This window comes from Eubalaena glacialis, chromosome 1 (genome assembly GCF_028564815.1).
Source record: "Eubalaena glacialis isolate mEubGla1 chromosome 1, mEubGla1.1.hap2.+ XY, whole genome shotgun sequence".
Taxonomy (NCBI): domain Eukaryota; kingdom Metazoa; phylum Chordata; class Mammalia; order Artiodactyla; family Balaenidae; genus Eubalaena; species Eubalaena glacialis.
In genome coordinates, this window is record NC_083716.1 from 230,839,840 (window position 1) to 230,863,762 (window position 23,923).

Genomic DNA, 23,923 nt, shown 5'->3' on the forward strand with positions numbered 1-23,923 from the left:
AGTTGCTCCGCGGCATGTGGGATCTTCCCAGACCAGGGCTCGAACCCGTGTCCCCTGCATTGGCAGGCAGATTCTCAACCACTGCGCCACCAGGGAAGCCCCACCTGGGTAATTCTTAACCATCCTCCATATCCTGATTTAGATGTTACATATCAAGGAGCCTTCCCTGACTTCTACAGAAATATACCAGGTTCTCCCCGCTAGGAGCTCCCATAACATCCTGGTATTGGAACCTGATGAAATGATGTATTTCAAATCTCTGTCTTCCTTCTAGCCTTTAACATCCATGGGGCAGGCATATATCTGAAGAAAATTCTAATTCAAAAAGATACATGCACTCTAGTGTTCACTGCAGCATTATTTACAATAGCCAACACAGAGAAGCAACCTAAATGTCCATCAACAGATGAATGGATAAAGAAGACGTGATATATTTATACAATGGAATATTACTCAGCCATAAAAAAGAATGAAATAATGTTATTTGCAGCAACATGGATGGACCCAGAGATTATCATACTAAGTGAAGGAAGTCAGACAAAGACAAATATATGATATTGCTTATATATGAAATCTAAAAAAAATGACACAAGTGGACTTATATACAAAACAGAAATAGACCCACAAACAAAAAAAAAAAAACAAACTTATGGTTACCAAGGGGGAAAGGGGTGGGGAGGGATAAATTAGGACTCTGGGATTAACATATACACACTGCTATATCTATAACAGATAACCAGCAGGGACCTACTGTATAGCACAGGGAAATATACTCAGTATTTTGTAATAACCTATAAGGGAAAAGAATCTGAAAAAAAAAATAGATGTATATGAATGTATAACTGAATCACTTTGCTGTACACCTGAAACTAACACAACACTGTAAATCAACTCTACTTCAATAAAAAAAATCCATGGGGCAAGTATTATGCCTCTGTGGTATACAGCTAATAATTACATCTGACTCACTTAGCTCCCAGCACCAGCCTCATACATGCTTATACATTAATACCTCTTGGATAGATGCGTGGATCAAAGGATGGGGAGATGAAGAGTCTTGGAGATGGATTAAGCTAGACAGACTGCCTTCTATGGGATTCTTATGGGTCCTCCCATCCTCTCAGAGACCACTGGGGTGGGGGGTAGTGAGCACACGGGGCCAAAGGGGCTGGGGACCAGGGCCCCTCAACCAAGTTCAATCAGATCATCTTGCTTATTTTAATCTGATTTATATATCACACTTCCAAGTAATATTTCATTGGAAGACAAGAATACCTTTTTAAAATCACTGATCTAGTCGTGGGCTCCCAACATAAATATCCCCAGGGGCCAGGAAAATAATGTAACTAAGTCAAATAGGCAGGTTTTTTTGCATATCAAACACTACAAATAGCCTTCACTTCCACAAGGAACTATGCTCTCATTTTCCTTGAAACACACAGCCTACTTAATATAATGGTCGGTTACCTACTTTGAAGGCATAGCTGCAGAAAAATGTTTATCCACAAAAAGAAAATAAAGCAAAAACTAAACAAACATAGCTGGACAAATAAGATTGTAAGTGGTAACTTACTTACATTCATTTTTAGTACCAGGGAGACAATAGAGAGTGGTGGGGATTGTGTGCATCTATCTTAAAGGGGCAGCTTCATTTCAGTTTCAGTCACTTACTGCCTTGTGGTAATATGTGTGTGTGTGTGTATGTGTGAGAGAGAGAGAGAGATGGAGACAGACTCTCATTATTTTTAAATTTTGGTTTACACACATAGTATAGGACAAACAAAAACATATCTGTGGATCAAATAACAAGTATGAAAGTCAAGCCATAACCTCTGAAACTGGTCCAACTTCTCAATATCAAAAATGACACAGCACAGTCCCTGGAGAGGTGAAATGACTCGCCCAGTTCTATCAGCTTGTTAGAGAAAGAGTTAAGATAAGGATCCAGGTTTGTAAACTCTCGGTCTAATGCTTCTTCATCTTTCCCACTCACTCTGGTCACTCCTTTGTCTATATGTTGATGTAGAGGACATTTTTGGTGGCCTCCTAATATCATTCGTACCTTCCCCCATTATAATGGCACCTCCATTTTGTTCAGGTGCTTCTCCCATCCCACCACTCACTGTATATTCCGTGTGTTCACGGGTGTGATGACGGCTTTCCCAGCTCCATGATAATCCCATGCCCTTCAACAGTGATTGGTTCAGGAATCAGGTGAGTGTATACACTTAGCTGGCCATGAGGAACGATTCCAAAGTGTGCATGAGATCCAATTTGGGCTGATGAGAGCTGAGTGATGTTTGGGAGATTTTGTGGAAGAAGTCTCCTCACTCCTAAGAGGGGGCCTCTGAGTCAACCTCCAATTCATCCTCTAGATGTCTTGGCATTCATTCATTCAACAACTGTTTCTTAAGCAGCCATTATGTGTCAAGCACTGTTCTAGACATTGTCAACATAGAACATGGATTTCAAATCATAGCAGGAAAAAACAGAAAATAAAGAACTGAAAAAGTAACTCTGTCATTCTAGATGGTGTCAAGTATGATGGAAAATATGCAACATAAAAAGAAACAGAGTAGAGATGGGGTGAGTGGGTACACATCTATATAGGGCAGGCAGAGTATGTTAAGACAGAAACTATCAGAGCCATTCTGCCATCATGAGAGAAGCAATCTGGTGATGAAGTCATTACACAGAGGAGGACAAGACCAAAGGAACTGCAAAGAAATATAGCCAGAACATCTAGATCAAGCTGATCCTGAAGCTCTCATTGCTTCCAGACTACCAGGTATGAGATTTCCTTATGGTTTAAGTTTGTGTGTGTGTGTGTGTGTGTGTGTGTGTGTGTGTGTGTGTGTGTGTTGGGTTGTCTGTTACCTGCAGGCAGAGGCATCTGAACAGTTACATAGATGTTATGACATATGGATAATTTAACTTTCCTGGAAGTTTTTATCAGAAGGTCCTTTCAAGAAGAGACCAGCATTTGGTTGGAAACATACTTGGTGTACATTTGAGACAAAAGGTGAATTCCTAAGGATCCTGAGGATGGGAGCAATTGCTCCACGCGAAACAAAGCAAGGGATGAGTTTTCTCATGGCTCTGGAGAGAAAGAAAAGAACAAGAGAGGAAATGGGATCTGCATATAGTGGAAGGCCACTTTCACTTTCACCATGCAATATGACCCTCTTGGCAATGCTCCCTCAAAGCCTTCAATAAAGTCTATAAAATCCCCTCAAAGCATGGTGGCTTGCAAGGGACCAGGATAAATTGGAACAATTGAAAAAATAATATAGCCTATTGACCAGTCCAGGACCTCAAATAGCCAAGCTAGGTCAACAGATGCAAAGGACAGAGATCTTGCAAAGATTTTATAAATAAATGCTTAAAATCCCTTAGCCAATTCCCATTGGTGTCATATTAATATGGACCCTTGCCTCAAATTGTTAAGACCATAGCACCTTTCTGTTGTTGTTACATTCACTAGTTTGTTTCATTTTTTTAGATTCCATGTATAAGTTACATCATACAGTATTTGTCTTCCTCCATCTGACTCATTTCACTTAGCATAATACCTTCTGAGTCCATCCATGTTGTTGCAAATAGCATGATTTCATTTTTTATGGCTGAGTAGTATTCCATTCTGTGTGTGTGTGTGTGTGTGTGTGTGTGTAAATATATATATCACATATTCTTTATCCATTCACCTGTTGATGGACACTTAGCTTGCTTCTATATCTTGGCAATTGTAAATAATGCTGTAATGAACACTAGGGTGAATGCATCTTTTCGATCAGTGCTTTCATTTTTTTCAGATAAATACCCAGGGGTGGAATTGCTGGGTCATATGGTAGTTCTATTTTTAGTTTCTGAGAACCTCCCATACTGCTTTCCACGGTGTCTGCCCCAATTCACATTCCCACCAACAGCGAACAAGAGGGTTCCCTTTTCTCCACATCCTCGCCAACATTTATTACGTGTGGTCTTTTTGATGATAGCCATTCTGACAGGTGTGAGGTGATATCTCATTGTGGTTCTGATTTGCATTTCCCTCATGATTAGCAATGTTGAGCATCTTCTCATGTGCCTATTGGCCATTTGTATCTCTTCTTCGGAAAGGAGACCATAGCACCTTAATTATTCCCCCATGTACAGTCTTCCATCCCTCTTTAACACATTCTGCATTTTGCTATTCAATCAATTCAAACACTTAATAGAGGTTTCCTGAAGGTCTGGCGGCACACCAGGCAGTGGGGTGGTAAAGCTGAATAAGACAGAGTCATTGCCCTGAAAGAGTTCACCATCTCCAGTGAGGATGGAGACACACACATTTACCACACAGGCTCACATACATGCCTACAATATGCCAGCACGTGCTGGTTAAGTATGTTACTTCACTTACACCTCAGAAAGCTGTTCTAAAGCTGAGGTCAGCAAACTTTATCTGCAAAAGTCCAGATAGTAAGTATTTTAAGCTTTGCTGTTCAAGATGTAAAATCAAGCATACTGTGTAGATACTTGTATTATATAACAAGAGAGGAAGCAAAGTTGCACAAATTTGTTATTGATTCAAGTCAAAATACAATAAAAATTGAGTACAACTTTTTTGGTAATACATGTCTACTAAAGAGTAGAATGAAATCTTTTTGGAGCAGGAAGCATTTTGCTTAATTGGGGTTCAAAATTAGTGTTTGCTGTCATCAAATCAACTTCAAATGGTCATCTGTAAAAACCACTCTCCAAGGAACAGACTCTTTGGAGAAGTAGCTGATTCCAGGGCTGAGGCAGGACTTATTTAAGATAAGCCTAAAGCATCTTGTCACGCCAGAAAACAAGGAAATACTAACACATGCACACAGCTACGAGGAATATCAAAGGGACACAGGAACCAACTGGAAGAGCTCTCAATGGCCAAAGACAACAATTTGAGCAACAAAATAATTAAAGTAGTATTAGATTATGCCCCAAAGTATATAATAAATATCCATGAGGCCATATTGGTATAAATAACTTATTGAATAAATAAATAAATGAGACAGCAATAGACACATCTGTACAGAAAAATTCTAAATAATTTCTGTAGCTACTCCCTGCTTGAGGAGGTGGAGCTAACTCCCAACTCCTTAAGTGTGGCCGCACACAGTGACTCAAAGAGCACAGGAGGGAGGGAGAAAAGAGCTACCTGGCAGCGGAGAAGCCTAAGGAACACTATCTCAGCCGGGTGATCAAGTTCACATCAGTGGTGATAAGCCATGCTGATAGTTTGGTATGATGTGATAAAAATGGCACTTTATCTCCATGGTCTTCATCTCCAGGACCTATAACCCCAGTCTGATCATGAGAAGAAACATTAGAAAAATCCCTATAGAGGGTCAGTGTACGAAGTGCTTGGCCAGTACCCCTCAAAACTGTCAAAGTCATCAAAAACAAGGAAAGTCTGAGGAATTGTCAGAGCCAAAAGTTGCCTCAGGAGACGGAAAGACTAAATACAGTGCAGGAATCCTGGGACAGAAAAGCACACTAGGTAAAAAAAATAAGGAAATCTGAATTAAGTATGGACTTTAATAATAATATATATTAACAATGGTTTTATGAGTTGTTACAAACGTGCTATACTAACGTAGGATGTTAATAATAAGGACAACTGGGTGTGGGGTATATGAAAACTCCCTGTAATATCTTCACAACTTTCCCATAAATCAAAACCTATTCTAAAATAAAGATCTCATTAAAACATACATACACACAGCCACTCTTAGCTGGAGCACAGGCTCTACAAAAACAAGCTTTGCACATATTTGGCCTTTGGGCCATCGTATACCAACCCCTGCTCTAAATTAGCTACTTTCATTCCTATTTTGTAGTTGAAGACACTGAGGTTGACGAGTAATTCAAATCTTATCAGAGTTCATTGAACCCTGTTAAGAACAATTTCAAAGTCTGTGCCCTTTCTATTTGTAGCATAAGAAGACTCTTCTTTCCCTGCTCAAAGCCATTCATGACTCTTCATGGACTCTAGGAAAATTCTGGACTCTACAGGCTGGTCATCCAGGCTATCCACACCAGGACTCTCACTGACCTTCCAAGCCCCCTCTCCTCTTTCTTTCCACAGCCCCTGACTCTGATCTCTCCAAAGAATGACTGGTAAAACAATTCATCCAGTATTGCCTTATGACTCATTGAGTTATGAGCACATACACAACACAATTTCAAAAGCAGTTACATTGCTTTTGGCTGCAAGGACTAGAGTTCCCAATTTTAAATGGCTTAAACTGTCCATTAGAACATTCTGTGATGATGAACATGATCACTGACGGGGCCGTCCTACATGGCAGACACTCAGTGCATGTGGCTACTGAACGCTTGCAATGTGGCTAGTGCAAGTGAGGAGCTGAATTTTTTATTTTACTTTACTCTAATCAAAGTTTAAATTTAATTAACCATATATGGCTAGTGGCGCTGACCATCACAGAAATGCAATGCAAATCAAAACTACAATGAGATAGCACCTCACAACTCTTAGGATATCTAGTATCAAAAGGACAAGAATAAAAAATGCTGGCAAAGAAATCCTTATTCAAGGGAATCCTTGCACACTTGTTGGTGGGAATGTAAACTGATACAACCACCGTGGAAAACAGTATGGTGCTTCCTCAAGAAGTTAGAAGTAGAACTACCATATGATCCAGCAATCCCACTTCTGGGTATATATCCAAAGGAAACAAAATCACTATCTCGAAAAGATTATCTGTACTCCCATGTTCATTGCAGCATAATTCACGATAGCCAAGTTATGGAAACAACCTAAGTGTCCATCAATAGATGAACAAATAAAGAAGATGTGGACTATTACTGTCTTAAAATAGAAGAAAATCCTGTCATTTGCAACAACATGGATGAGTCTGGAGGGGATTATCTTAAGTGGAACAAGCCAGACAGAGAAAAACAAATGCCTCATGGTATTACTTATATGTGGACTCTTACAAAAATTCAAACTCATAGAAACAGAGAGTAGAAAATTGGTTGCCATGGGCTGGTGGGTGGGGAGATGGGGTGGGAATGGAGAGAGGCTGGTAAAAGGCTGAACAAACTTTCAGCCATAAGATGAATAAGGTCTGAGGATCTAATGTATGATATGGTGACTATGGTTGATAACACTGCATTGTATAATTGAAATTTGCTAAGAGTAGAACTTAAATGTTCTCCCACACACAGAAGAAAGGTAAATAGGGATGTGTTAATTAACTTGATGCAGGGAATCCTTTCACAATGTATACATGTATCAAATCATTACATTGTGCACTAAATATCTTGCAACTTGTATTTGTCAATTACACCTCAATAACGCTGGGGAAAAAATAAAGTACTATTTTAACCAGCCCCCCAATAAAAAGCTCAATTTCATCACTAAGCACCAGCTCTCTCCCTTCTCCTCTGACATCCTCAGAATTGCACAGCACCCCTCATGGATGGGGGAGGTGTGCAGTCATTTCAAGCCTCTGGTCCTTACATAAAAGCACACAAAAGCAAGAGTAATGGGCAACAAGAAGTCTGTACTCTGTCTTCTCTCTCTTATCAGGGAGGAAAGTCGTTTTAGGAAGTCCAAGGAGATTTCCTTGAAGGTCCCACCGACCAACACTGAGTCACACGCTCACCTTAAAAGCAAAGGAAGCTGGGGTAGCAGATACCTGGCATTTCCACCCCACAGTGGGTTGAAAGAGGGGTAGAGAAATGGCAGTTGTGGGCGCATCCACAGTGTCTCCCAGGGTGATTGTGAGTGGTTACTTACAATTTCATAATTATTTAATGTACATCTTTCTTATGGTTTTTCTGTTTGCCCCAAGAAGTAAACTGGAAAGTCCTTTAACAGTAAAACTGTGACTTAAACTTATTTGCACCTGAAAAGGTTTTCAAGTGTTTTTTTTTTTTTAACTTGACCAACAACATTGGAAATAGAATCGATTCAGACTCCCAGCCACCCTTCAGTTCTTGGAGAAAATCACAGCCAGGCCAAATGGTTCAAAAAATTATAGTCCCATGAAATGAAGAAGCAGAAGGCCATTAGAGTAGGGGCACAGTTGGTGATCCACGGCCAGCCTGACGTTACTAAGTAGAGACCTGGGTACAAATGTCAAAGAAACCGGCTCTTGGAAATTAAATTTAAACCACTTGGAAATGATTTATCTGTGTATGCCATTTCCTTGCAAGAATAAAGAGCTCTGAAAAAAACCACAAAATGAGCTGGCGACACTGCTGGACCATTTCTAGGGGGCGAGGATCCCTGTTGTTGCATACAGTTGCCCTGTCTTGTGAGAACCCTCACAGTAGAACAGGGCAAATTCCAGCTCTGCTAAGTTGTGAGACTATCACCAGTTCAACAAGTCCTGGGTGGTGGTTTACGGGTGCTTATTAAATGCTTTTTTCACAAATACAGCAAAGTAACAACTTAAGATGGCAGAGTGTTTGACACATTCAGAGCTGTACTCCAAACTTTCCCATAACGCCTCCACCATCCTCAGTGCATTAACTGCAGATCACAGATATTAAGCTTATTAACCTCCTTTGCGGTATGGTCTGTATCTAAAATAAGAACAAAAGCAACAGCAGTAATAGCTAACCTGCTGAATGCTTAATGCATGCTGGAGGTGGGCTAAGTGATTTACATACATTCTGGTATTTAATTCTCACAATGACCCTCCAAGGGAGGTCCTATCCTTATCCCCATTTTCCAAATTACCACGTGTAGGCTCAGAGAGTTAAGTGTCCAAAGTTGTTAGCAAGTAAATGATTGAAGCAAGATTCCAATCCACTCTGCTACAAATAAGCTGCTGAATGGCAGTGTTTACCTTTCCTTTCAAGGGGCTCTTCAAAGTGTAATTCTGTACTTGTTTGATTATTAGATGATGGGCTGGTTCAAAACAAGCTGTGAACCCCGGAGCAAGAATCTTTTTGTGAGGTCCTTGCTGCTCACCATCTGCCTAACACAGAACAAGTGCACAGTGAGAGGTATTATTATTGAATGTCCAAATGAATAAGCGAAGGTCTTTAAATGGGTTTGGGGTTTGCCTCAGACCGTCAGAAGGCAGATGAGTCAGCTCTCAACCTGAATGAGTGGGTTCCATTAAATTGCTTTAAAAAGACAAATTATAAGTGATAAAAGACCAATAAAGGGGTATCACGTCTAATGAATTTAAAAATTTGGAAGACTGAAAATTATTTGAGAGGGTGTGATGGAAGCAGCTTCCAAATGAAGGTCCCGGCACGACTGACATTGCTCTTGGGCGTGTGGAGGAATCAACAGGAAGATGGAGTTGAACTTTCGTGGTTTCCAGGCCGTCTCTTGTGGAGGGAGGTCTCTGAGCACTGCACAACCAAGTCTTCCCACAGAAGATGGAAGGCTCGCATGTGTTCCTATGGATGCTCAACCAGCCCCACTCATATTTTGTTACTTCACTTCCTAACACTTAAACAAACTAAAAACATTACCATATTGCACTGTATCATTTAATAATCAGAGTGTGGGTGTACTGCTATGTCGCTTGTAGGATTGGGGACAGATGTTTTAAGGGAAGAGAAGGAAGGAAAAGCATCTTAAATACTTCTTTTTGCCTAAACCCCTCCCTTGCACCTGGTTTCAGGGCTTCTCTTGGTCTTACCAAACGTTCCCATGTGAAGATAAAGTAGGTTTTTTTAAAAAGACTCCGGGACTTTGGGGCAGCATTTGGATGCAAAATGGAATGGAATATAGGCTGGCTGTAAGCTGCCTTCCAGTTTCTAAGGACCTAGGTGCTGTTTGCTAAGGCAATTTCATTTGGCCCCCATAGGAGAACAACGTATATGTTCCTCGAAGCTGTACGTTCTCTGCACATCACGTCTAGAAGCGTTTCTCGATTTCAGTGTACCTCAATAGTTCTATGTGCTGCATTTCACTGGCAAATTCTGATGCAAGAGTTAAGATGCGAATTCTTGGTATTTTTTCCACCTTTTCATGTTTACAAGACAGTATGGATGGTTCCCTGACAATTGGGAGGTCAGGAGGGCTCCCAGAAGGCACAGGGAATGGCTCCGGCAGCCACCAAAATGTACTCCTTGGAACATTTAAAATGTAAAAGACAGTAGGATTGTTTGTTTGATAATCAGTATCAAACCCAAACGTTTTACATAATTAAAAAAAGAGAGAGAGACAAGTGCATCCTTGACTTGGTAACATTTATTCAATACTCTTTGAAATTAGCAAGAATCAGAAGAAGCACATATCAGTCAAATACAGCCACAAAAATGTCCTGGATATAAATAAAGATGCACTATGAGAAATACTCACTACTGAAGGAACTGGTACACTCTTACATTTACTACCCCTTAGCAAGGAACAACTATGAAAACCTTGACTTGTAAAGGAAAATACAGATTCAATTTGATCATAATTTGCCTCACTAGGCCCTGTCATCATGTATGTTTTCAAGGCCTAGCCTGACAAATGTTACGAAAATGACAAAAAGAGACTCAAGCGAATGTTTCCGGTTTCCGCAACGTTCAACGAAACAGTGCAGAAATAAGTTACTTACCCATGCACAGAGTAAGGCAAAGGCTAATTTCATACGGGTTAGGAATAATAAATTTAACTAGTTTCTTTTTCACAGGACAAACACTTCAGACTTCTTTTTAAGTAATGGGTATACTGTATTATGGTTCATACTCTACATGTGTTTCCTAACTCTACTCAAAAAGCCAACACTCACACGTCAAATACAAACTTGTCCTCGCTTAGACTTATTCTGTAACAACGGCAGAAAACAATCTGGGTTTCGTAATAATATCTACCATGGAAAGTGCACACACTAGTCGAAGCATATAGTTTAGACAGCTGAAAGTACATTAAAACGTAGTCTATGGATTTCACAAATTCCGTTTTTAAAATATTTTTTTCAAACCAAAAGCTGCAGAAAATTAGTTCTTAAATATTCTACCGGAAACTCTTGAGCAGCTAACGTTTTAAATTTCTTAAGCTTTTCATTTTCTTAAAAATATTTAAATGAATGTAGTAGCCCATCTTTTTGAAAAATAATCCCCCAAAAGATTACAAATCTTTTGTTTTAATCAGTGTGACCAAGGGCTTGTCATCGGGGCTGTAATCCTCATAGGCGATGGGGGTCACATCATACATCGCAGGCCGGGATTTCTTTCCAAACCTGAAATCACAGGGAGGGAGGACTCTGGTTAGAGAACTGTTGGCTCTCAAGTCCTGTTAAAGGTAATTGGTGACAATAACTTATCTTCAAGAATCAAATGGAACTATAAAAATACTCTCAAATATCCTCTCTAGCAAGTACAGAAATTTAAGACTTCTTGATATTAACATTGAATGAGTATAAATATTAGCCTTTGGTGTGGGAGGGCAAAAATTGGATTTCACAGAACATAGAGTCCAAATTAATAGCGAAGCTTGTAGGTTAAATCTTGGAAGAGCAGTCAGGCGAGACAGCTCTACAATAGGTTTCCAGAAAACATGTATCGATTTGTCTTCTTCTCAGACCCAGAGCGATTTGGAGAGGCAAGTTTATTGTACACCCACTCTAGTGCCTGGAATGCAGAGTGGCAGGGTGGGCTTCTCTGGATTGTGCACAGCCTCTCCCCTGGGACTTGCAGAAGGGCTGTGAGGGCTCAGAGGCCACCTGAGGTCCCAAGACAAGGAGAAAGGCAGAGAGAGGAAATGACTTCAAATAACAAGGTGTTAGCCCACAATCTGTGCGGGCACCCCCCATCCGATCCCACCCACCTATCACTCCCCAACCCCCATGTACACACAGGCCATTCTTTCTTCTCTGAGCACAAAGCCATTGTCCCAACAGACTTGTATATATCAAAAAACCCGTTGACAGCAGGACTGAAGCGCAGAAGCCAGGAGTGTCAAAATCCAATTTCAGGACTTCCTGCCAAACCAGTGTTAAAATGGCGATTATTAAAATAAAGCCAATTCAACTTCTGGGTGGTCTCTTCCCTTTCAAGACCTCACCTTCCCTAAAGCCCCCTGGAGTGCAATATAATTTAAACAATCTTCCCCATTAGCCCCGCCACCCCTCCTCCTTTTTATAAACAACATTTTTTAACTGTTTCAAGTCCAATGGAGCCTATTAAAAAAGAAATTTTAAAAGAATCTCAAATTTTAAAAGGATTGCCAGGATGGGCCCCCAAGGACTTCTCCGGGCTTATTTCCCATGGCTTTAATCCCATCTCCCCACCTTTCCTATCTCTTCTTTTTATATCTTGGAAAGTCTGTCTTCTCACATACAGAGATGAGAAGTAGAATCAAGTGGGAAGTGAGAAAACGTTGCCTTCTTCATATGATCTTTTATTTTTAAACATTCATCAATCTTGTATTCCAATTCACTCAAGATTTACTGGCCTTCCGGAGTTGCAAAGGCACAAATCATGCCAGACAGGCACCAGGCAAAGTGCAAAGATAGAGAGTTAAAGCATTCTGCCACCAAGAAACCACAGCTCTTGCGGCACTATTAAAAAGTCTTCAATAAAATTATGTCTAACATGTTAGCCTCACTGAAGGTCCGGAGTTGTGTGGGCATAAATGTGGGTTGGACTCCAGCCTGAGGTCTGTTTATCTAAACTGACTGAGGTCTGTACAATCTGAGAAGAGGAAAAGGGCAACAATATAAAAGCCAATTGGCTCAACACTTTCTCCCAAGTCTGAAGATTTCGGAGGCTACTTTAAGGAGCAAGCATTTTGACAACCTATTTCTCATAAAATAGCTAGATACACTGGTAACGATATACCACCGATAATATTAATTTAATTAATTTTAAAAATCAGGAAATCCCAGTGTAAAGCTCTCTTTATCCGAACATGGTAGCCATGGGACGGTTTCCTGCAGGAACTCCAATGGGAGTGTCATCGAATCCTATGCAGCCTATGAATCAATTGGTTGGCCAACAGGAAAAATCCAAGCAACGTAATAAGTTGAATACAGGTTTACAATACCCATTTTATTTTTTATATGATTCCAGTTTGAAGAATAATCTGTTTCCTCCAAATCTAGAAAGTTAAATGCCTCCATGCTATGCAATCCATCCACAAGCTGTAGTTCAAAGGGCCGTGATCTTACATTGTTGTCGTGCAGCTGGACATTGACATGGCAGGTTTGAGGATGAGCGGTCCAGATCCACTGCGCATAACAAAGCAAGAGCTGAAGGCACTCAAGAGCTGCCACGTGTCCACTGTACACACACATAGTCAACTGAAGGACAATAAGCATTGCTTTGCGTCTTCATGGGAAACTCAGCCTGGATCGCAAAGTGTAACACCGGTATAAGGGTAACCCGGGTAAAGCACGACCAACACCCCCAGCACAACTAGAGCTGGATTCCTTGCACTATGACCTAACCAGCTCCTGAGAAGCCTCCAAATTCCTTAGGTGAGACACAGAAATCTCCACCCAAAGTGCAGCATCTGCTATATGGAAGCTAAGATGTAAAATGAAGTAAGACTCTCCTTCAATCTCCCACACCTACCAGAGCAGTGAGCTCAGAGTTAGTGCAAAACAAATGTGCATTCATACTTAAATTTCCAACGCCAACAGCTTTTTATATTTCCTTAGTGTCTCAGAATTGGGTGGATGTTAAGGAATAAAGCTAATACCTATAGAATTCCATTTTAAACTCTCAGGCACTAAACCAATGTCAGAGCTTGCCTATGTTATGGCAGGAGTTTTTATGCAACTGTTCTTTTTTTAAACAATGCACTGTTTTTCCTTACCCTAAAGGGACATCTTAATTGCTTAAAAAGAAAAAATTGGAAGCTAGAGAAAATTAAAATGTAGACCTTGGATTAGCAAACTACAGTCTGCAAGCTAGTAATAGCCTGTTGCTTGTTTTTTAAATAATTATTGGAACACAGTTTGTGCCCATTCATAATGCCTCTGGTGCTTTCGCACGACAAAGGCAGAGCTGGTCACAAAGACCCAGAGGCCATATGGCCCACAAAGTCTAAAATGTTTCACAGGCCATTGATGAAGCCTATAAGGATCACCCATAGTCTCTCTCCAAAGGATTTAGCATCGTGTCTGGCTGTGTTAACCATCGTGGAAGCACTAACAGCAGCTGTGCAGCTGTGGTATCAATGTCACTGACAGCTCAAACATCATAGTTGGTGACCAGTCCTGTGCACCTTATTTTACTAAAGAAACAAAAGAAACTGAAACCAGTTATGAGGGAGGTCAAAGTATGTACATTCTTCTAGTTCGTATTCCCCTGGAAGTCAACAGCTAAACAATACCTCGAAGAACGGCAGGTGGATGTGAGCTTTAAAAAGGCCCACATCGGGAGATGCTGTTTGAGAAAAAGCGACTTTGTCCTTTCCCAGCTCTCTTTTTTGTTTGTTTGTTTTCTGTGATCGGGCACTTATAGCTAGTAGAGTAGTAAGCAGTCAGCAACCGAAGTGTGACCTCAGATGCAGAACTTAGAGAGTTGTGGCTTCACTCCTGACAGTCTGTCACAAAGTCTTTCCGGCCTGAGTGTAAGCAGAGCCGCTGTGGAGCAGATTACTCTTAGGACAAGAGGGGGCTCCTTCTCAACCCAGCACCAGCACCAGCCGACTGCTGACGTCAGGATCACCAGACACTTCCTGGGTCACTAGGGAACGTCACACATGACCCAGTCAGGATTCATCCTGGGCAGCTGCTCAGCTGCAGTCATTCTGATCCAATGTCACCTCCAGGCTAGTGGCAGGGAGACAGGCCATGAAATGCACGTTAGCTATAGGCTGATGCTCAAAACTAGGAAGAGGGGAATTGCAAAAGGACTCAGTTTTTGTCAATGCCTTTCCAGGGTCTCCAGGAAAAGGGGCAAAAGGGCCAACCAGCCAGAGATCCAGCCAGGGCCTCTGGAGAACCATGCTGTAGAAGCCACAGGTCATAGCTGAATAAACGTTTAGACAGGAATGTTCTCAGATATTTGGGAAGGCACTGTATTAACATCAATGGTTTTATCTGCAGTCACTGGTGCATGCAGGAGCTTGTTGGTTAGGAATTCTGCAGTAAATATTTTTGACAAAAATCAGTACCGAATAAGAACCAGGTTTGTAAATGCTTTCAAGTTTATTCTTTCCTTCCAAGAGTATTCAGTTAAGTATCTTTTCAGTGGACTATATAAGCAGGAAGCCCAGAAGAACCTATCTTAACTATTCCAGGGCTGAGATAAAATATTCTTCCTCTTGAATGCAAAAGGACCTTAGCCAGAGATTCCTCCAGGGTAGGGGAGTGTGGAGGGAATCTGATTTCTTGGGTCTCCCAATACATCCCCGTATAGAGCTATGGATTCTGCTCTTTCCTGGTGAACTAAGCCCCTTCAGAAAGACTTCTGACAAACAAATGAATTTGTCTATTCTCCTCTTCTTTTTACATCCTCTACCTCTCATCCAATGATTTCAAGATACTCCAAATACTCCGGCAGGCTGGTACCACTTACAAAGCTGGTACCCTGGGATGAATCTACTTCTCAGGCAGGTCAAGACATCCTAGGCCAACCCCTCACCGAGATCATCCATTCATTTCAGACCTCACATTTTAGTGAGGTCTACCATGTGCCAGGACCCACTGGAGATACAGTAATAAAACTCACTGCTCTTTACTCAAGAGGAAAGAGTCAAATAAACAATTAAGATGAGATTGCAGGGATTCATCTCAATGTTTCCTGGAGGCTGTGTTGCTGAGTTGACTCTTAAACAAAGGCACCCACAATGAGGCTGATCTTTAGGGCTTGACCTGGAAGAGGGTTAACTCTCCCTTCTCCCTCAAAGTTACAGAAGTAAGCTTAGTGCAGCTCCCACAAAGAAGCTGCCCTGGGCTTTGGGGCAGATGCTCTATATCTCCCAACTTCTCTCATCCACTGGCTCCTCTCCTTGGAAGCCAGGTTCTGATTTTTGTTTCCCCTGGACTCACTCTAAGACCTGAGTCTTAGGTTTGCAGGTTTCCTTTGGAAGAAAACTAACTTTCTGAACCTCTGAGCTTCTATGCCATTCAGACAGAATTTGGATCTGCTTGTGTCTTGAACAATATCAATCACGACGTCCTAACAAAGATTATGCAGGTAATAGTTCCCTGGAGGCTGAATCCTGAGACACCAGGCTCAGCCCACTTTTTGCTACAGCACACTCACTTTCTGAATTGCGCGCTTTGGATTGTTCTACCAATTGAAGGAAAAGATGATGCTTTTAATACACAATATCACTATTATTTTTTTAGTAAATACTCCTTGCAAAACTCAACAAAATTAGATTAACTGATTTTTTCCGTGTTGTAATAGATTTAGAGAAGTAAATGTGGTGTTACCTGTTTATACAATCCTTTAATATTTGTAATTTAATTTGATTGTCCTAACTCTTTAAGGAGGTAGTTCTCCCTTCCCACAGTTGAGAGAACTGTATTTGTGGAAGGTTAAATCATCGGTTTAAAATATAGTCAGGGACTTCCCTGGTGGCGCAGTGGTTAAGAATCCGCCTGCCAATGCAGGGGACACGGGTTCCAGCCCTGGTCCAGGAAGATCCCACATGCCGCGGAGCAACTAAGCCCGCGAGCCACAACTACTGAAGCCCTTGTGCCTGGAGCCCGTGCTCCGCAACAGGAGAAGCCACCACAATGAGAAGCCTGTGCACCACAACTAAGAGTGGCCCCTGCTCGCCGCAACTAGAGAAAGCCCGTGCACAGCAACGAAGACCCAAAGCAGCCAAAAATAAATAAATAAATAATTAAATAAATTAATTAATTAAAATAAAATACAGTCAGGTAATAGAGCAGTCAGGCTTAACGATGTCGCTCTGACACCCAGACTCACGCTCTTTCTATGATACCACACTAATTCTTGTCTCTCCAGGAGCCTTTCCTCCAGAAGAGGACACTATTTTATCCAATACGAACTCTAACAGGCGAATGACCATCATTTGACTTTCTTTAAATAAGCCCTTAAATCAAATGGGTAATTTATACTCACAGTGACTGTTAGAAGAACAACACAGCTAAACACATCCCCCCCAAAAATGTTTCACAACTCCTAGACATTGTTGTCTAGGTAGTAATGTAGTGATAAAGAAGTGAACATGTATAAGAGACCATATCAAAAAGGCAATTATGATGACATGGAGAAATAGAGGGAGTTTGGGTTCTTGAAGGTGTTGTTAAGTCATGAAATGAAGCAACTCTAGCAGTATTATATTTTAGACTTCTTATGGGAGATGCAGCCACTTCAGCATAATAAGGCATGAAACAAAAAATAAATTGAGATCATAAACTATAAAAAAAAAATGTTTCACACACAGGGATGAAGAGTCAGATATTTATAACAGAGACAGACACAAAATGAATGAATGTATTCAATGAAAACAGAAAGCCAGCAGCAAATTAAAAGGGTTTGCTTACGAAACAGCCTAATTATCCGGTCCCCTAATACTACCTTGAACTTATGTTTTATTCTTTGAAACCCTCCTTGGGGATGTAAAGTCCTGTTCATAATATAACCCTGATACTGAGAATGCACATGTGAAAGCAGCACCTCCCTTCCGCCTCCTCCCGCCGCCCACCTGGCATGCCGGATGGAGGCGATGGCATTGCTGAACTCGCTGTCGATGCTGCGGCAGTTATAGAACTCCTCGTAGGCCGGCCTGGAAGAGCCCTGGTACTCGATGCGGCTGATGCGGCAAATCCCCACAATCAGGATGATGAGCATCAGGATGAAGGCGACGCAGAGGGCGCCGATGATGATGTAGAGGGAGTGCCGGGGCATGTTGGTGAGACTCTCCGCCATGTGCCCGGACTTCCACTGGAGGTCTGAAGGCAGAAATAAGCAAACGGCTGCGGATGAGTTGTGGCCTTTTGAATGGGAAGGACTTTCCTGTCCTCACATCGGGAACCTAAAATATAAGGGCTGTCCAAGCTGGGAAGAATTGTTTTCTATGGATAATCCAGACCAAAGGCCTTACTGTATAAGGACCTCTTACGAATCACTAAGAAAAAGCAGGAACCTGCCATAGAAAAATGCGCCAAGAATATAAAAATGAATTCACCAAGGAAATACAAGTAGAAAATTGTTAAGCTTCATAATTATTTTTTAAAAATGCAATTCCTATATCAGTTCCCAAATATTATTTTTAAATTCTGATAACCACAGTTGACAGGGGTACAGAAATGGGGACTGTGTGAATGGATACACAACCCCTGTGCGGACTACATGCAGTTTCCTTTGACCCACAGATTTCACTGTTCAGAATTTTTGCTGAGGAAATGGTCCTATAAATGCATAAAGCCCTGGGTGCAAGGATGTTCATCTCAGCAGCACAATTTTTAAATGTTAGATTATCGACTATCACACATTTAGAGAAAAGTTCAGAAAATAGCACAGACACCTATGTACTCACAACTCAAAGTTAATAAATGTTCCTATTTGACCTTCTTTGCTTTATATTTTTAAAGGTTTTTTTTTTAAGAAATAAAACGTTATAGATATAGCTAGAGTCTCTCAACCCCATATTCTCTCTCTACCCCACCAACAGACAACACAATTCATAAAAGTGCAAAAATGGGAAACAACCTAAATATTCAACTCTTAGTGAGACGGACAGATATTCACCAAATAGCAAAAGAATAAAAAAAAAAAAAAAAAAAGGGTTACCAAACAGAACCTAGTTGTAGAGTACAATCACATATGAGCTTCCAACGTCTACCTTACTGAAAAGCTCAGGATGGAGTGATACCAATGATGAACATTTGTTGTTTTCTTACTATGCTAAGCTTTCTGAAAACATCTCATTTAATCATCACAACCCCCAGAAGATATATTATTCCTTCTCCCCACTTTACAGACAATGTCTAGGAAGCTGATGTCACTTCCCGGGTGAGCATGTTGGCAAGTTTGGGTCCAAGTTCTTAGCCTCTGCCTCACACAGCAGTGTGCTAACGACAGTGATCTCTGAAAAGCAGGCCTGCATGGGATTTTTATTTCCTTCTTTACACATCTCAGTCTTTTCCAACTTTAAAAAAAAAGAGAGAGAAGAATGCAGTCCGTTTGTAATAATTAAAAAGTAAGCAATAAGTCATTTGAAGAAAACATCCATGGGATTATCTTCCAGCATAACTAGCAGAAGGGGTGTGAGCCTTGGGATCACACCAACCTTGCTTTCAATCCCAGCTGCAATGTTTACTTGACCTCCCTGAGCCTCAATTTCTTCCATTATAAGATGAAAATTGCAACATATACCCTATAAGCTTGCTGTGAGCATAAGTTAGAAAACATGTAAAGAAAAGTAAGAAACTCCACTGCTGGGCTCATGGTGGGTGGTCCCTAAGGAAGAGCAGCTGCAGTGGTGGAAGAGGGAAGGATACAGAGGAGGAGAATCCTTTCCTCTGAGGCCCACACTCTGAGCTGAGGATTATCGAGCATTGCCCTGTGCCCATTCCAAAAACACCAACCTGGATGGGCAGGAAAAAAGTGGATGGATGGACATAATCTCTGTATCTGGCACAGGTCAAGAGTGTCTAATTATGTCCTGTTTACAGACCTGCATACAAATGGAATGGTTCAGATAATGTGACCAGGATTTGAAAGGAAGCTGTGAAGATTAAAAAGGGCTAGATAAGATCAAAGAGAAACTGAACTTGGGAAAGAGGATGCCTTCTCTACTTCACTCACACCGCCACCTCCACCACCATCACCTCCAGGCCATGATTTCCACCTTAGGACTCTGGGTGCCTGGAAATGGGATTCAGGGGTGGGTGGGAATGGGCCTGTCTTCCTGCAAAATCCTCAGGCCTCTTTCCACGGTTCCACTTTAGGTGAGAGTATTTGTCACCTCTGGGTCCTCATACTCCCATCTTAGCTACATCTTCAGTGACACTGGAGTCTCAGAATCAGCTATTCTTTCCCTTGAAAAGTTACGATCTGCACAAGAGCACAGGTAAACACCCAAACAAGGATCCGAGTGTGCAGACCTTTTTCCTAGAAGCCTAATGGAAAACTGACCCATGCCCTGAGCCTGGCTGGTTCCTGAGAGTTTGAGAAGAATGGGATGAATGAAGTGACTTCTGAGTGTGTGTCCAGATCTTCCGGCTCCTGAGTTTTACACCAAGGCCCTCGAAGTCTGGTTTTGCCACTCGAGCCTGCCTTCCTGATCACAAAGCCCGTGCAGCCAACGCACACACAGGCAGATGGAACGACATAAATCACTGCAAATAAATGGTCACAATGGAAGAGAGGGGGTGTTTTGTGAAACCAAGACTCAGTCCCGGATTGGCAGCCCTTTCATCTGGCAGTAACCTGGTGCACATGGAGAGAGACAAGTCATCTTTCTGGCTGAAAGAGAAGCATGACTCACTTGATTTCCAAGTATTTCAACATTCTCTGAAAAATTCAGTTGTAGGCCGGAGTCCAGCACTCACAGGGTGTGCTATAACACTCACTGAGCATCGTCACGAGGGCAGCCAATACTGTTTCTACTCCAGCTCGGTGGAGCGCTCAGATCTGATCATTGTGGCAGCCACACAAGTTCTTGATGAGTTCCTATGGTCAATGCACACCTTCGTGTAAATAGCTTACACATCTCACTGACTGTGTATACACAGCCAGTGCACAACCGCACACGGCCACTGAAGCAGAAAAACAACTGTATTAGGTTACGTGCTCGGCACGCTGCCCCAGGCCTGATAAGCTGCCTAAATCTCTTGCATTTCTGACCATCTGCTCTATTTCCCCAAACTGAATTCCAAGCTGTTTGGACTCTTGGGAAAACTTTCTCAAAATTTCTCCTGAACCTCTGTTTCTCCTCCCTGCCCCTGCCCTTTGCTTTTTCCACCCTATTGTCATCTAGAACTTGTCTGATAAGTGAATGTGGCTGCTTTGCATGCTAGGCAGGTTAGTAGGCAAGCTGGATCTGAATAAATCCAACATTTGGTCTGCGAGGCAGCAAATGTATCTGCAGCAGGTGGCTGCAGCTGCCACCTCCCGGTCCAGAAGTCATCGCTCTGCTGCATACGGGGAGTCCCAGTGCATGAATCATTTACTATGGGGGCTGCGGCAGCGCTCGGGGAAAAATCACGCACCAGAGCACGCTGGAAGGGATGACCTCGCCAGCCCCGGCAGGTGCATGACCAGGAACGCATGCACACAAACTGTTCAGGGAAAACGTCGCACTTCTGGGTCTCAGGGAGCATTTGCATTTCGGTTTAAACTCAATCTGTTTGAGGTTTTGTATCTTCTAAAGTGCTTTCGCCTTTAACATTTCAATCGGTACGAAAATAGGAGCTACGTAGGGGATGGACTCAGAGCCTCTGCTCAAGGTAAAACAGGCAGTCAGCGGCCAAGCTGAGGATAAAACCAGACCCACCGACCCCCTCCACTCCACCAGAAAGAGACCTCATTCGATAGACAAATTGAATTCTAAAATACATTTCCCATATCTGTTTTTTCATTTACCCAGGTGAATCTAGCTAGACTAATTTGTCCACCTACTTTTAAGTCTTTTTCAGACTTAAAAAGAGTCTGAAAGTAAAGGAATGCATGTCTGTTTTGGGTAGATGTCACTTAGATAGCTAGATAATTTTTGAACCATCTGTGGGCTAGAATAACTGTGAGGCGGGATTTCAAATTTCTTTGTTTTCTGTAGCTGTAAGTTAGGTGGACAATCAACACAGTCAATGAGACTGAAAAAAGTTAACACTCTCATTAACCTTCAGAAGATGCAGGAGCGGAGGGAACCGAAGGCACAGCTCACCTGCCTCCTAGCGATCCCGTCACTGAACCGGTATCAGTAAGCACCTACTATATGCCGAGCATTGGGCTGAGTGCCTGGGATAAGAAGCAAGGGAAAACTGAGAGAAAAGTGGGCGAAGCCACTTGGCTACGTCCAAGTGTGCTAAGCCGTGAGGGACCAGAGTGGCACTGCTTCGAGAGGGGACGAGGGAATCACCATCTAACTGGGGAATCAGGAGAGCTTTTGTGATGGGGGTCCACGGCAAGCGTGGCTCTAAGGGTGAGTGCATATTCACCAGGGATGGAGAACAGCAAAGGGAAGGCTGTCCCAGGCAAAGACCTGGGAGGAGGTGGAAAGCAGAGGGAGGAGCTGGAAGGAGGAGGGTGGCCGCTCAAGGCAGCAAGGCACAGGCTGCCTGAGTGAAGACGGGGCACCTCCCCACAGCGTAGGGGCAGCCCTCCCAGTCCCATAGGCAGGAGTGCGGCCTTCGGTCTGTAGTCATTAATGTATTTTAATAGCAACTTGGTGTGGGCAAGGATGGAAACAGTGGTTGGAGGGAGGGTCTGAGGGTTCAGATTTGCACTTTGAAAAGATGCCTCTGCCATTTACGACCACATAGATGACCTGGAGGACATTCTGTTGAGTGAAATAAACCAGACACAGAAAGATAAATATTGCATGATGTCACTTATATGTGCAACATATAGGAAAAAAAACCCAGAGAGTAGAATGGTGGTTACCAGAGGCTGGGGAGGGGGACGGGGTGATGGAAGGAAGGGAGGGAGGGAGGGAGGAGGGAGGGAGGGAAAGTAGCTGGGGGAGATAGGGGTGGAAGTATGGGGAGTCACTGTTGAATGGGTGTAGAGTTTGTCTTGCAAGATGAAAAGAATTCTGAGGAAAGATGGTGGTGATGGTTGCAATATAAATATAAATGTACTTACAGTATTGTATACAATATAAATGTACTTACACTTAAAAATGGTTAAGATAGGTATGTGTATTTTACCACAATAAAAATTTTTTTTAAATAATGAAAAGGTAAAATATTTTTGGAAAATTAAAAAGAAAGAAAGGAAGAAAAAAGAAAAGAAAGGTTGCTTCTGGCTGTATATGAAGAAAGGGTTTGAGAGGCTAGGGTAGAAGCCAGGTCAGAGGCTACTGCGTATCTGGCGGGGCTGGTGGTGGTTTGGCCTGGGTGAGAGGGGTGGAGACAGAGAGGTGAAGGAATGTGGGTGTGAGTTAGGGGTGGAATTCACCAGACCAAATGCAGCTTGTAGAGGCCAGCAAGGAGAGCCAAAGGTAGCGTCAAATTTCTTGGCCTTTGGCTTGCATCCCTGGATGGATGAAGTGCTAGAGGCAAGCAGGGGACATGGCAAGACAACCAGGTTTGAGTGGAAGCTCATGAGTTTTGTTTTGTACATGTTGAATTGGAAGTGCCTTTAACACACCCAAGTGGCGACATCAAATAGACGGTTGTATTATTTTGTTCAGCATTTTGGTTAATAACAGCGAACGGTTATTGAGAGTTCAATGTGTGCTGAACACTATTCTAAGTGTGTTAGGTCCTTTATTCCTCGTATCATGCTCTGAAGTGGACATTGTTACTATCTCCCTTTTATACAGGAAGCAGCTGGGACTCCAAAGAAGCCAGGGAAGGAGCAAAGTTGGTTGTCTTGGGTTTCTTCTTCCCAAAATGCATGGAATTTAATAATGGTTGAAGAAACCCATCAAAACAGTTATGTTATATGAGCAGTCTTTATTGTACAAATAGATTCGGTTCTTTGGTTCTCATTCTGCTATAAACTAGGATTTTTAAAAAATAAAACTCATTTGGAATTAACATATACACACTACTATATATAAAATAGATAACCAACAAGGACCTAATGTATACCACAGGGACCTATACTCAATATTTTGTAATAACCTATAAGGGAAAAGAATCTTGCCCAGGTTTCCACATGTAATAAGTGGCAGAACCTGAATTTGAACCACACACTTTGGCTCTAAACACTTGATAAGTAATGTTTTCCATACTGCATGTGGAAATCAATGTATTGGGGCCAGACTGCATTAGAAAAAAAAGTTTAGAAAACCATATAAAAGCATGTCACACTTGTAAAGTAAGTACTACTTCATGTTTTGTGTGTGTGGGAGAGACACTGTATGGTATGTGCTGCA

At 42.0% G+C, this 23,923-nt stretch overlaps 1 protein-coding gene across 1 annotated transcript in view; it reads right to left on the reverse strand.

Moving 5' to 3' along the window:
* Nucleotides 1-11,074: 11,074 nt before the first annotated feature.
* DNER (delta/notch like EGF repeat containing) overlaps nt 11,075-23,923 on the reverse strand; it is a 323,611-nt gene continuing 310,762 nt past the window's right edge. The window contains exons 12-13 of the mRNA XM_061205679.1: nt 17,582-17,828; nt 11,075-11,186 (exon numbers count right to left, since the gene is read on the reverse strand). Of these exons, the coding sequence (XP_061061662.1) occupies nt 11,075-11,186; nt 17,582-17,828 (359 nt within the window). The remainder of the gene's footprint in view (nt 11,187-17,581; nt 17,829-23,923) is intronic.